At 38.3% G+C, this 13,992-nt stretch overlaps 1 protein-coding gene across 2 annotated transcripts; it reads left to right on the top strand.

Annotated features, from left to right (window-relative positions):
- The first annotated feature begins 221 nt into the window (after positions 1-221).
- On the top strand, positions 222-13,263 carry bnc1 (basonuclin zinc finger protein 1). Of its 2 annotated transcripts, XM_081716537.1 has the most exons (5): positions 222-679; positions 4,439-4,541; positions 5,239-5,474; positions 6,379-8,207; positions 8,509-13,263. In XM_081716537.1, the coding sequence occupies exons 1-5, from the start codon at positions 671-673 to the stop codon at positions 9,119-9,121; spliced, it is 2,790 nt and encodes a 929-aa protein (XP_081572663.1). In that variant the 5' UTR covers positions 222-670; the 3' UTR covers positions 9,122-13,263. The 2 variants fall into 2 exon arrangements, with proteins under 2 accessions (XP_081572663.1, XP_081572664.1); XM_081716538.1 differs by lacking the exon at positions 4,439-4,541.
- The last annotated feature ends 729 nt before the right edge of the window (positions 13,264-13,992 follow it).

Genomic DNA, 13,992 nt, shown 5'->3' on the forward strand with positions numbered 1-13,992 from the left:
CATACATCGTCCAGTGCCGGAGTGTGCTTTGTGTTGGGCTGCATTGATTTAATGCATTACTTGAGCTGCTGGACACACACACACCCACACACACACACACACGCACAGAGAGAGAGATAGGGAGAGAGAGAGAGAGAGAGAGAGAGAGAGAGAGAGAGAGAGAGAGAAGAGTCTCTCCTGACTGCATTAGCACTGCCTCCAGCCTTTGTGATTCCTTTTGATCAAATCTCTGCGAAAGATGAGTGTCATGCCCTCTTCCAGCCAGCTGTGAGGGGACTGCCCTGCCGCTCCACGGGGGAGGGGCAGGCTGGGAGGTGTGTGTGTGAGAGAGAGAAAGAGAAGAGAGAGAAGGAAGAGAGAGAGCACTCCTGAGGGTGGGAGTATCTCACACATCTTGAGTAGTTTAGTATGACCACAGGAACATGGGCATGTGCAAAAGTGGTGTGTTTGTTGTTTTTAACACGAGTGTGAGTTTCAGGAGACTGTTGTGTGCACCAGTGTGAATGTGTGTGAGTTTGGGGGAGCTTAGTGAGTGGGACCGAGGTGTGTGTGGTGGCTTTCTCAGAGCAGAACTTGTACAGACAGGAGCAGAGCTGCTGGGCTTGCAGGAAATGGCAGTAACTCTTGCAGGAAACTCCACAGCAACTCTGGAAACTACAGTTTAACCAAAATGTCCCAGGTAAGAGTTCTGCTTGAATTTAATGCAGCTCTTTTGAAAGCTGGGTTACATATGAGTTTAAGATGGTACAGAATGGTTGTCAAACTTCAGGGAATGCACATTCTCCCTCTTGGCTCTGTTCTCAGGGAGTGGTTTTTCATATTTTTAGGGGGGGTTTTTACCTTCTCTAGGCTTTGTGTTTTTAGGTCTTTTCAATTGTCTTGTTTGGATCATTCCAGGTTTTCCAGTATTTTTGTTTTAATGTGACATGAATGCCCATTGAGGGTGTGTATGTTTGTGTTTGTGTGTGTGTGTGTGTGTGTGTGTGTGTGTGTGTGTGTGTGTGTGTGTGTGTGTGTGTGTGTGTGTGTGTGTGTGTGTGTGTTAAGCAGTTCTCAGCTGTCCATGCCCTATTGGAATGTAATTCAAGACAAGAGTAATGCTTTGTTACAGCCATAATGCAACAATTAGCCAAGCTTCAGTGTGTGTATATGTGTGTATGAGATGAGAGAGAGGGAGAGATAGAGAGAGAGATAGAGAGACTATGAATTCTAGATTAAATGATAGATGAGAAACAAAGGTAGTGAAAATGGTAAGATAGCAGTAGAATTTTCTGTTTAAACACATTGTTTGGGTCAATGTAGTTTAAATCACTGTAAATGTAAAGTTTGATAAAAGCATGTGCTTACTACCATTCTCTTTTTGCCTTTCGAGTAAGTTAGCAGAATATGGTGTTAGTGTGTGTGTGTGTGTGTGTGTGTGTGTGTGTGTGTGTGTGTGTGTGTGTGTGTGTGTGTGTGTGTGTGTGTGTGTGTGTGTGTGTGGAGTTTGGTTGTTAGGCTTATGATGGTATATCAGTGCTGCATGTAGCTTGGGGCCTGGTGCAGCCAGCAGTGGAGTGTGAGATGGCAACAGGGGGAAACGTGTTCTAAACAGCAAGATGCTGTGAGTGTGTTCTTATGCACAGCTGGACACAGCTGGTTTTCCACTGTGCACCCTGCTTCATGGAGGCACAGGTAACTCTGCCTTGTTGCTCTGGGAAGGTCTGGGAAAGAACGAGCTGGTTTTGTGAGATTGATGGTAAATTGTCACTACAACACTGTGCCCAGACCTGATGGATTGATATGAAATTGACTGAAATTGATGTTTCAGATTCCACGGGAATGTTCTGGAATATTTTTTTACAGTGACCTTTTTAATAAAGTATTCTGCATGGTCATTTAATAATGATTTTACAATTTTTACAAGATTTAGAATCATTCCCACATCAACATACATTTTCTAAATTTTACCTGCATTATTTGAAGGAAGTGTAATAGTTACTTTTATATTCATCAAAGCAATCTTCTTTTGTCATTAGTAATTTATACATGTGAAATTTTGACTTCACATTTTAAAGAAATTCCATTGCTAAATGTCCATTGCTAACTGTTTCACTGACCAACCATTCTACTACTTACTTCATCTACTGTAAACAAAATGATTAGTGTTCACTATGACACTGGTGACTTGCTTACAGCTTCTCTTTCCAACTTATTTCAAATCAAGCATCAGGTTTCTAAAACTCCAGAGTATAAATTAGCATTCCTTTAACCAGTACAGCTAATTAAACTAGTGTGCATTTGTGAATACAGTTACTTAATCTTGCAGTCCTAGTAACATTTTCATTGGAAATTTCCAGGTGAATATCATGGTTAAATTAGCATTCCTATATTAGTATGGTTGGATAATTCATTATGCAGTTATGAATATTATGGTTAGTTGATGCATTGTCTGCTTATAAATACTATGTTATTCATTTGGCAAGTTATTAGGAATATAATAGTTATTTATTCTCTAATTGTGGCATGTACAATTAGTCTGTAATGTATATATGATTTTTTATTATTATTGTTTAAGGGTCCAGTGTGTTCCTGAACACTGTTTAATGCTGTTTTAATCTTTCTGTCTCACACACATGCACGTACATACATACACACACACACACACACACACACACACACACACACACACACACACACACACACACACACACACAAACATGCCTAAAAATCTTTGTGGCTATTTGATTTTCCAAAGCCATGATTCTAAAGCTAATGTTATTTCCATTTCCACATTTAATTATGTTTTAATTTTATTTTCATTTTAATACAGAAATTTCTGTTTTAACATTATTCAATTCAGTCCTATCCACACCAAGTCCCTTAGGTTGTTGATAAAAATTTGTTCATTATTGTGGCAAAACATTTTTTTGGCATAATCATTCATGTGATAACAATTGTTTATAATTACCTTATTTTATTACATCTTATGTATGATGTTCCTGGCTACAGACTACACCTATAATGAGCACTGCTGAGCCTCTAAAGTTGCCAAACACTGTTTAATTCAAATGCACCTCTACCCAACTCCTATTTGGATTTGCTGACTAATCATGACTAAACATACTGATAACATGTATTTTGGGTGCTGACACTATATATATATTGTTTTTATTACTATTTATTTATTTTTATTTTTATATATTTTTACAGACAGAGATGAAGATACATCTGAACTTCATTCAGGTTTTTTTTACAGTGAACCAGAAACAAGAATGGATGCAGTGGTCTTGCTGAAATAACTATTTCAATGTTTTTTATCCAATATAATTTGTTTTATAGAGCTCCTGTAACCCAAATAACCCAAATAAATCCCACTATGGAAGCTTCATGTACCTCTGACAACCTGAGCCTCTGCAGTATCATCTGTGTTTTAGGGAGCAACACCAGTTAATAATGCAGTGTGTGTGTGTGTGTGTGTGTGTGTGTGTGTGTGTGTGTGTGTGTGTGTGTGTGTGTGTGTGTGTGTGTGTGAGAGTATGTGAACAGAGGAGTACACCTGCCATGTAGCCTATACAGAGGAATTGTAATATAAAATGAGGCATGCAAAACGAAAATAGCATTTAAAAGTGAAATGCAAAGTGAAAATAACATTTATACAGTAGAATAGCATTTAATTATAGCATATAATATATACCATTTAATATATTTGTTTGATTTAAGGCAATTCAAATGGTATATTATTTTAAAATAATAATAGAATAAAATAAATAAATCAAATAACAAAATTAAATAAGGTGTGCACAGACTAATGTATAAAAGAATAGCCAGTTTAATTTTGCTTACCTGTTAATATACCTCTGCAAATGACTATGCTATATAGTAATGATGAAATAAATACATTGATAAATATGTAAAAACGTTCATCTAGGGTTCACAACTGTAACACACACACACACACACACACACACACACACACACACACACACACACATACACATGCATAATTGCTCGGAGCCACTTTAGTAGGCAATGAAAGCCAACAAGTGCTGTGTGTTCAGGCTGTGGAGGAACGTCCCTAGAACAGCTATGCAGCTGTGTGTGTGTGTGTGTGTGTGTGTGTGTGTGTGTGTGTGTGTGTGTGAGAGTGAGGGTGCTGTGTGTGTGAGTGGGTGTGTTGTGTGCGAATTTGTCTTTGTCTATTCTTTATGGTTCTGAACTAAGACACCTATAATATACTTCATTATAACTACCAGTCTCACATGTATGTAAACACACACATACACACACACACACATACACACACACACACCCTAAGCCTCTTATCTTACTGTTCATGTTGCCTACTGTTACTGCAGCCCTTCGCTCTGTAAAAGGGTGATTTATGGCTCTGCTAAGTCTGTCTGGTGCCATATTCTGACAAACTATATTGTTTGGTGTTTTGTGTGTTTCTTAACAGGCTATTTGTTGCACACTGGTCAGCTGTAACTGCGACAGTTTCAAACCAGGAAAGTTGAAACGTCGGCAGTGTGAGAACTGCAAGCATGGATGGGTTGCTCATGGTATTCATTAACACTTAATTAATCATGCAACTATAATCTTCCAATCTAAATATTTAGCCTCTTGAAATGGTTCAAATTATAACAATTTACAACCCTTTTTATCACTGGGTACAACCCTGCAAAACTCACATAGTCAGTCTGAAAATGGGTAGTGTAGCTCAGTGGTTAAAAGCAAGGCCCTTAAACCTCTATAGTTGTATTCAATCATCAGTCATTGCTTTGGATAAAAGTGTCAGTTCAATGAATCTGATTTGAAATATTTCTTCTAAATGCATAAATTGAAATATGATGGCTGAACCCATTACAGGGGGTTTTTACCACTGTAGCAATCTTGGGTCATTTTAAATAAGTGTTTATTGTATACAGACGTTGTTGTGATAGTCATTCTTTATGACAGGTATGATGGTACTTCAAGATTTCTTACTGCATTGCTTATTTAAAGATGCATGCTTATTGCTTAAGATGCATGCCAAACTCTTACTGGAGTTTAACGCAACACAATCTGGGCAAATCCCTTTTCATTTATCACCAGTTTGAAGCTCTGGACAAAATGAAACAAAGGATTTCAGTTATTTTGCAATCCAGTGCAGTTAGGCTTATATCTGAAAACAATACACTTTTAAGGGAAATGGTACTGTCCTGAAGTGTATGTGGTGTGTGTGTGTGTACATGTGTATGTGTTCTCTCCATACTACAGCACTGAGCAAGTTGAAGGTGCACCATTCATATCAAGGTAGCCAAGTGGAGATCGTGCATTCCAACGTGGTGTTTGACATCTGCAGTCTGATGCTGTATGGCACGCAGGCTGTCCCTGTGCGGCTGAAGATCCTGCTGGACCGGCTGTTCAGTGTGCTCAAACAGGACGAGGTCATCCAGATCCTCAGCGCTCTCGACTGGACCCTGCAGGACTACATCCGTGGATATGTGCTGCAGGTTAGGCAGCCACACAGTGCTTCCACATACACCTGAACACATGCATAAACACACACACACACACACACACACACACACACACACCTGAAGACCTGTTCACATGCACAAGTTAACACACACCAGAACACATGCTCACACATACTCACACACACACACACACACACACACACACTCACCTGAATACATGCTCACACATATATAAACCTGCACTCTTCACAGCCAGCCAAATGTGGCACTCTTCAAGACAAACAGAAAACGAGAAAACACTTACTTAATAACTTAACGTAATATTCCATTCATTGTAGTAGCCAGTTATTAGGTTAATATTAGCAAATATTTTAGCAGTGTGCAGCTTTTCATACATCCAGAAATGAGTTACATTTCATGGCCTCCACACCGGATCACTACAGTGATATATATATAATTTTTCCTTATGAAGTCAGCAGTGAGCAACCAGGAGGTCTCTGTTCATTTTGCTGACCATTTAGTATTCAGGTGGTTGTGTTTAATTCTTGTTAGCTTGTCTAACGGTGAATATAAAGTCAAATCCTCCACAGGCACATAAATGAATGCTGTATGATGAAATATTTATCTTGGTTACAGCATGAAGCTGCTGTATGACTTTGAAAGACTGCTAGCGCTCAAGTGTAATTACAGCCAGCGTCACTGCGGGCCTGTCTGCCCCTGCCACCCCCCGCATGGCCAGCCCAGATCATCCAAATGAAGGAAAATTATGTTACAGATGTGCTGCAGTAATTAAAGCTTTCATGTCCTAACACATTCCATGTATAGACATCTCTTTATTTCATGGCACTGTCAGACTGTCAGAAATATTGAGTATTGTAGGTCCCAAGTGCATAGGTTTTCATTCATAATGCAAATGAAATTTCATGCATGTGTGTAGGATGTGGCTGGTAAAGTGCTGGATCGTTGGGCTATTATGACCTTTGAGGAGGAGGTTGCTACCCTACAGCAGTTTCTGCGCTTTGGGGAGACCAAGTCCATTGTGGAGCTGATGGTCCTGCAAGATAAAGAGGGCCAAGCCATCATCGTGCCAACCGCCAGGGCCAATTCCGACATCCGCAGCTTCATAGAGAGCAGTACCCACCGTTCCTCAATCCCACCCCCTAAATCAGAGCATCTGTGCAGAAGTAACGGTCACCATTTTGAGAGTCTTGTCAACAGCATGGCTTTTATGCTGCCCCTACAACTGCTCAGCTCTGCGCCTGCTCCACTGCTCAGCTCCCGGGCAGACCCCAGCCAACAGGAGACACCACTGAGGCATGATTCCTTGGTTACGGGTCATGACAACTCTACCCACCTCACCTCTGACCTTGAGAGGGACGAGTTCCCAGCAGAAAGAGCAAGCACAAAGATAGAATCTGAAGATTTCACAATTAATGATAACTATTCTTCACCAGCTACACCCTGTGCCTCCTCTGTCAGTTCTGATATCATTCAAATGTCCCCAGAGTCAAAGATCAGGCCAGGTGAGAAGATTGCTGGAATGAAGAAAGGCCGTGTCTTCTGCAGTGCCTGCGAGAAAACCTTCTATGATAAGGGCACACTTAAGATTCACTACAATGCTGTGCACCTTAAGATCAAACACAAATGCACTATTGAGGGCTGCAACATGGTTTTTAGCTCCTTAAGAAGTCGTAACCGACACAGCGCCAACCCCAACCCACGCCTGCACATGCCCATGAATCGCAACAACCGGGACAAAGACCTGCGGCTAGGGTTGAGTGAGGCAGAGGAGGGTGGGGCTGAGGGTGAGGTTGGGGGCGAGGGGGAGAAGCGTGAGTTTGGAACAGCAGCAGCAGACAGCAGATCTGTCTCCAGTTACATCAGCAACTCAGAGCCCAAACTGCACAGCTCTTTCTCCAACATCAGCCAAAGTGGCATACTCTTCCCCAACCTAAAGACCGTGCAGCCTGTACTACCCTTCTACCGCAGCCTGGTGACCCCTGCAGAACTGGCTAACACACCTGGAAACCTGCCCTCACTCCCAATCCTCTCTTCCTCTGTGCCTGTCAGTGTGAGTGAGCTGGAGATCAGCTCTGAACCTGTACCCAAGAAGAAGTCTCGCAAATCCAGCATGCCCATAAAGATTGAGAAGGACGAACTGGCAGAGGGCAGCGGCTCTGATGATGAAGCTCCTCCTGCCAGCTCTGACACTGGGGCAGAGTGTGTGACACAGATGGAATATGCGCATGGGGTTATCCCTGCCAGCGTCTTAGCCCTGCCCTCCCGCACAGTGGAAATGCAGCCAGAGGCCAAACTCCAACATGAGACCTTTATTGCTACTTCCATGCCATCTATCTTCAGCAGCACTCAGAAAGAACATCACTCCCCCGTGGACTCAGAGGGCGACCAAACCTGCAATGAAGTAAACCGTGGGGACAGTGAGCTCAAACCAACTAGTGGCGCAGCACTGAGAAACACAGAAGTTGTAGAGACCTGCATGGATGACTGCAGCGATCTAAGAGTTGAGAACTACATGGATGAGAGTTGTGATCACAGAGTTGTCTGTGCAGATGGAAGCAGCGATTTGCACATATCATGCGCAGACGAAGCAGAGGAGCTTCTCCATCACTGTGACAGTTGCAATAAAACGTTTAAAAACCCCTACAGTGTGAAGATGCATTACCGCAGTGTACACCTAAAGGAAATGCACATGTGCACAGTAGCTGGCTGCAATGCTGCCTTCCCTTCCCGCAGAAGCAGGGACAGGTGAGTTATACAACCACCGTTCACACACAACCACTCTACCATCAAAAATAACCACTCTACTCTCTATAAAACACAGTAATAATAATAATAATAATAATAATAATAATAATAATAATAATAATAACAATAATAATAATAATAATGATGATAATAATAAACACAATAATCCACCAATCTAATATATATATATATATATATATATATATATATATATATATATATATATATATATATATATATATATATATATATATAAACTAAACCATAATGTTGATTTGGTGTTTGTTTTTTTTCACTTTAGACACAGTGCAAATTTGAATTTGCACCACAAGCTGTTGACCAAAGATCACTTCGGCGTCTTCACTCCATCATGCAGAGATATGGCCAATGAGTCTCACCCAGATGTCCCTCATAGGGAGCATCTGATCCAGACCTCAGTGATCTCTAAGGGAAATAACCGTATGGGCCTGGTGTTCCCGATGAGTAAAGCAGTGGAGTGTGTGGAGGGTCCAGTAGAGGGAGCGACGGATAACGAGGCTGTACTGGATCTGAGCACTAGAGGAAGTGGTCACTCTTCTTCCTGGGACTCAGATGCAGGCAGTGAAGAAGGGCTCCCTCTGGATGACAGTGATGAGAGTTGTGATGGGTTGAATACCAGTTCAGCAACATCTCCATCCTTCCCCAATCAGCAGCTGCACAATACCCCCATCACATGCCACGTGTGCCAGAAGGTCTACAGCAACAAGGGCACATTCAGGGCACACTATAAAACTGTGCACCTCCGGCTCCTGCATAAGTGTAAAGTGCCAGGTTGCGATATCACATTTTCCTCTGTTCGAAGTCGCAATCGACACAGTCAGAATCCAAATTTGCATCGGAACCTCTCAGCAGGCACCATCATAAACCAGGAGTAGGTCACTCTCACAAAAGCACAGCTCAATAGATCACTCGCATAAAGAAGCAGATCGCTCTGACAAAAGCACAGCTCTCGGCCACAGTTATGCTTCTGTTCAAAAATAGTGAAATATACCTTGTCACTCAGGACATGTGTATATCAAAATATATAGTAATAATTGTGTAAATAGAAAAACATGGGGCTTTATAAACCCTTCTAAAATCCATTATCATAATTAGCAAGATTAGATCTTCTGAAGTGCTCATAAATGTATTTCCAACTCATTTATATAGTCTATTCCATTTAAAGTTTACAGTACGCCTGAAATGTTTACTTCCCTTTATAGCAATGAGAGACAACTTCAGTCATAACAATAATGTCTCCTGCAGGCCAGTAGGGTTAACCGTGTATGCTGATATAAATTTATCTTGTAGAAAGCCATTTATCATGAAATAGTCTCATCTGAAATAGTTTGAATTACTTAAGAAAAAACACTCCCCTCAAAGGAAAAATACCTCAAGCAGAAAAATTTAAACTGCAGAAACATTTGATTCAAACTCTTCATGCTTACTCAGTGATTTTGCTGCTATTGTATCTACTAATACTCTAATAATTTTATTTCAATTTTTTTTTCAATGGCAAAACCACTTAAATGTTATCTTTAGCTTCACGCTGCGTTCAACAAAAAAAAAAGTATAAATCTAAATAATATTTGACTGAACCCATAGCTTACCAGCTCACACACACTCAAGCCTCACCAGAGGCAAACAAATTTTATTTGAGATTTATATCAGTGTTTTTTCATGCACATTGGGCCATAGTTATATCTTCATTACAGGAAATGATGGTCTTAATACAGCAAAATAAAGGATTTGGCACATTTTTGCTAAATAAGTTGTTCTCATGGCAGTTAAATTTCATTCTGCATTCGTTTTTATTTCTTAATCGCAGATTCAGAACTCACCCACCAAGAATTTCATAAAATCGAATATGACAATCATTTTTATTATGCATATAAAAAGATTTTAATATTATAAGATTTTTTCTACAAACCTGTATAAGTGAACATATAAATGAGTTGCATTTTTACTGCAGTTTTTCTCAAAGCTTGATTGAAAGAGACATTTGTCATTAGAAACAAAAATATATTCAACATGTTTTTTATATTCCTGTAATATTTCCTGCTTTTTTCATGGTCATATTCTTTAATATGACAGCTGATTTTGTTATTATTATTGTTATTGGTTACTTGCATTAGTATTGTTATATTATTATTAATATTATTAATATTGCAGTTATTTAATGTAATGATGATTATAATTATTAGAATAAGAAATATAATTATTGTATGCTTAACAATAATTAAACAAGTAACTGATAAAAACAAACATGTAGGACAAATTCAATGAGTGAAAAAACTGAGAAAGAGATAGGCGAAACAAGAGGAGAGGACATTGCAGGATACTCAAAAGATTGAGAACATCAGTTGTGGGTAGTTCACGTTGGAAGCTATTGTTTCTTACTGAATCCAAAGTACTACCGAGACTTCCACAGTTTGAAGAGAAGCACAGATGTGTGCTTCCATTGCATTCCATTGAGGGTGCAAGCACTCTCAGTCTTTAAAATAATAACAAAATAATAACACTGGTAAGATACAATATATTAGAACAAAAACTCAGAGATGAAAATGTAAAACATGCAAGAATCTGTGGTGTGCAATGTGTATATATACCAAGCTCAATCAATATACGTCAAGAACAGGTGTACACAATAAACAGAAACTACAGGAATAAGCACTAAAATTGGAAAGATTATGCCCTCTGGTGGTGTAACCGGGAGCTTCCGGGCATGGCTGTGATGTTTGTGCTTTCTATTATGCGACAATAGTGTATTATTGTTATTGTGCTGGTGAATAAATGATCTCATTAAAAAGGGACATTTCTAATCATTCTGATGCAGGTATTCCTATGTATTATAATAGTTATACTGCAGTATTGCTATCTTAGACCATTGTGTTAGTTATTTAATAACATGGAACACTGTTTGCAATAATGTGCCAAACTGTTTGAGAAAAATCTCATATGTAAGAACTTCAGCTGCTTTCTATTTTCAAAATGAGCCCCAGCATTACCAGTAAAGCCTGTAAAATGAAATCAAGTTCATAGTCACACAGGAACGAACATTTTCTAATTTTCCTTACATCAGTAACATTCTATGTATGGACTTTTGGTGGGATTTTTGTACATTTTTATGTGGATAATTAATTTTGAGCACATGGGTTTTGAGACCAACTGGACCAACTGAAAAAAAAAAAAAAAAAAAAAAAAATTGGAAAAAGTGTCAGTCACGGAGAAAGAGAATGTATTTCAGTATGATTGTCACGGTGTTTTGGTGAGAGGCTATCAGTACTGCTGTCCATACTGCTACCAGTGCTGCTGTCAGTAAAACAAAAACATGCAACACACTCATGGTATGGCATTAAAAAAAAAAAAAATACAAATGAAAAAATTTCAATTTAACAAGACAGTGCAAATCAAAACAGCATGTGGCAGTGGCCAAAATGGCTACAGGAAAGTACTCAAACCATAAAGGACAAATCCAGTGCAAATCTTAAGTCAGTGAAAAATAGCATTCTAAAATGCTATTGTGTTTATTGGAAATAATATCCAGTATGGACGTGTTGCAGTTTCCCTTGGGATCTAAAAAGTATCTATCGTTCTGTCTGTCTGTATATCCGTTCGTCCATCCATCCATCCATCTATCTATCTGTTTGTCTGTCTATTTATCTAGCTTTCCTCTCTATCTATCCATTGAGGTCTGTTAAATTAAGAATCTTTCAATCAAAATATCAGTTGCCATTACATGTTTTTGTTTGTTTGGTTGGTTGGTTGGTTAGTTGATTGATTGATTGTTTTATTTTTTGGCCGTATGAAATTGGACATGTAAGGGGTGCTGACATTGTAGATTCATTTTAAGCAATTACTTTTATATTCATTTATGGGATAATTTATTTTGGGGTATTTGGCTGATCATCAGTTAATTTGGATGGCTCAAATGAAAATGAACTAAGCAAAACAATCAGAAAATAGACAACAATTTTTATTTCCCATTGCAATTAAACTAAATACTAAGTTAAAACAGATTTCATGTTACTCTTCCCACTCCTTCAGAAATACATTTAAGAAAACCTGTAAATATGTAAAATATGCTTGATAAATTTGACTATCGTTTGTGTGTGCGTTTGTTTTTTAATTCTAATTACTTGTCAGACAATCTGTGTAGATGAATAATTAAAAAAGAATTAAAGTTAAAATGTATCACTATCATCTAGAATGAAAATGCATTCCTTTTGAAGATCCAGGGTTAAGGTTATGGTCCAGGGAGTGAATGAAAGACTGATTTCTCTCTGTATCAGTTAAGTGGAAGGTGCAGGATTCACCTTGTTTCTTAATGATGTTCAATAATATTATTAAGTGATTTCTTGTTGATTGATGTTTACTTGCTGTTCACATTTCCTTGTGAGTATTGTTTTAACATAAGGCTTGAAGTTTAGTGGGAGTCCAAGAGGACAATAAGAACTATGTTGTTCCTGTCCAGTAAGTTATTGTACTGTACCATTTACATTGTCTCTTTTTTATTATTATTATTTGTGTTTGTTGTTACAATACTTGATCAAACTAAACCTGACCAAAGATTCTTAATGAACAATAAGATGAGCAGTATTAACAATACCTTAAAGATACAATCAAATGTCTTTCAGGCTGTGTAAAAATGTATCGTGTTTCACGTGAGTAGTTAAAATATCAGTCCTACTCTAAAGACAAAAGTCTGATATCTGAAGCAACTGTTTATAAAGACTGTATTTTATTCTTAGAAAAGAATATGCTGCTTTTGATAAAGACTTCTGATTAGAGCAAAAATCTTCTACTGTAAGTGCACACCCTGACCCACTCTAGTAATCCACTCTGTTTATTTATGTTGAACACTCAAACACTGACCAAGAAGCAGAGTCCGTATCTTACTCACACATCTATGGTTCATACCTGTGTATCTAATTGTATATTTTGTAAATGCAGCTGTTTGTAATCCTCATGATCCAACCACCCTCCACCCCACCCCCAGGAAATAAAATCTGACACAGGGATGTTTGGCTAGAGAATATACCATTTCTTCTGGGTCAGAATGAATGTAAATATGCACATATATATGTTACTGTTTTCTTGCTTCAAGTTTGAACTGAATACACAACCTCACTGTCTTTTTCCATGACCTCACTTTTATGCCACTCATTTCTAGTATAAAAAAGTGCTCATAAGCACATTTTTTTACCTTTTTGTTTTTGCCTCTTTGTGACTTGATAATACATAATAAAAGCCATAATTATTTCAGCCCTGTAGGTTATTTAGTCAAACTGCAAAGTCAAATAGTCATGCATTGCACATGAATAAGAGTTCAAACACTCTCCAGTTCACTTAAATTTACTGTAGGCTGTTTAAATGATTATTCTTTATAATGAAAATCTTTAGCAGTTTCAAATCACAATGGAAAATATAAAACAATACAGTAAATCCAGTGCATAATACACAATATTACTGCATAGTATGATACATACATAAAACAAGACAAAAGACAATAGCAATCAACAATACAACATCAATATAACCATGTAAACAGTAAAACTAACAACAGAAAAATAATGAACAGCAAAATAGCTGTAACACTATTTATTAAATGAACAGAAATAAGGTGAATACTTTCAACCAAACCGAGAACCCAAACTGTCTTGATTGCACCACTTTTTTGTGCAAGATTGCATATCCGGTTACATACGATTGATGAGAAGCTCAGTATATATTATGTCTTGATACTAATAACACATTTGGTAACACA

Source organism: Electrophorus electricus, chromosome 6 (assembly GCF_041902795.1).
Source record: "Electrophorus electricus isolate QZ-2024a chromosome 6, ASM4190279v1, whole genome shotgun sequence".
NCBI classification, from domain to species: domain Eukaryota; kingdom Metazoa; phylum Chordata; class Actinopteri; order Gymnotiformes; family Gymnotidae; genus Electrophorus; species Electrophorus electricus.

Bases quoted from the DNA above. Each gene is read 5' to 3' on its own strand.
- bnc1 (XM_081716537.1), top strand. The intron at 4,542-5,238 runs GTATTCATTAAC...TCCATACTACAG, and splicing joins GCATGGATGGGTTGCTCATG to CACTGAGCAAGTTGAAGGTG. The intron at 5,475-6,378 runs GTTAGGCAGCCA...GCATGTGTGTAG, and splicing joins TCCGTGGATATGTGCTGCAG to GATGTGGCTGGTAAAGTGCT.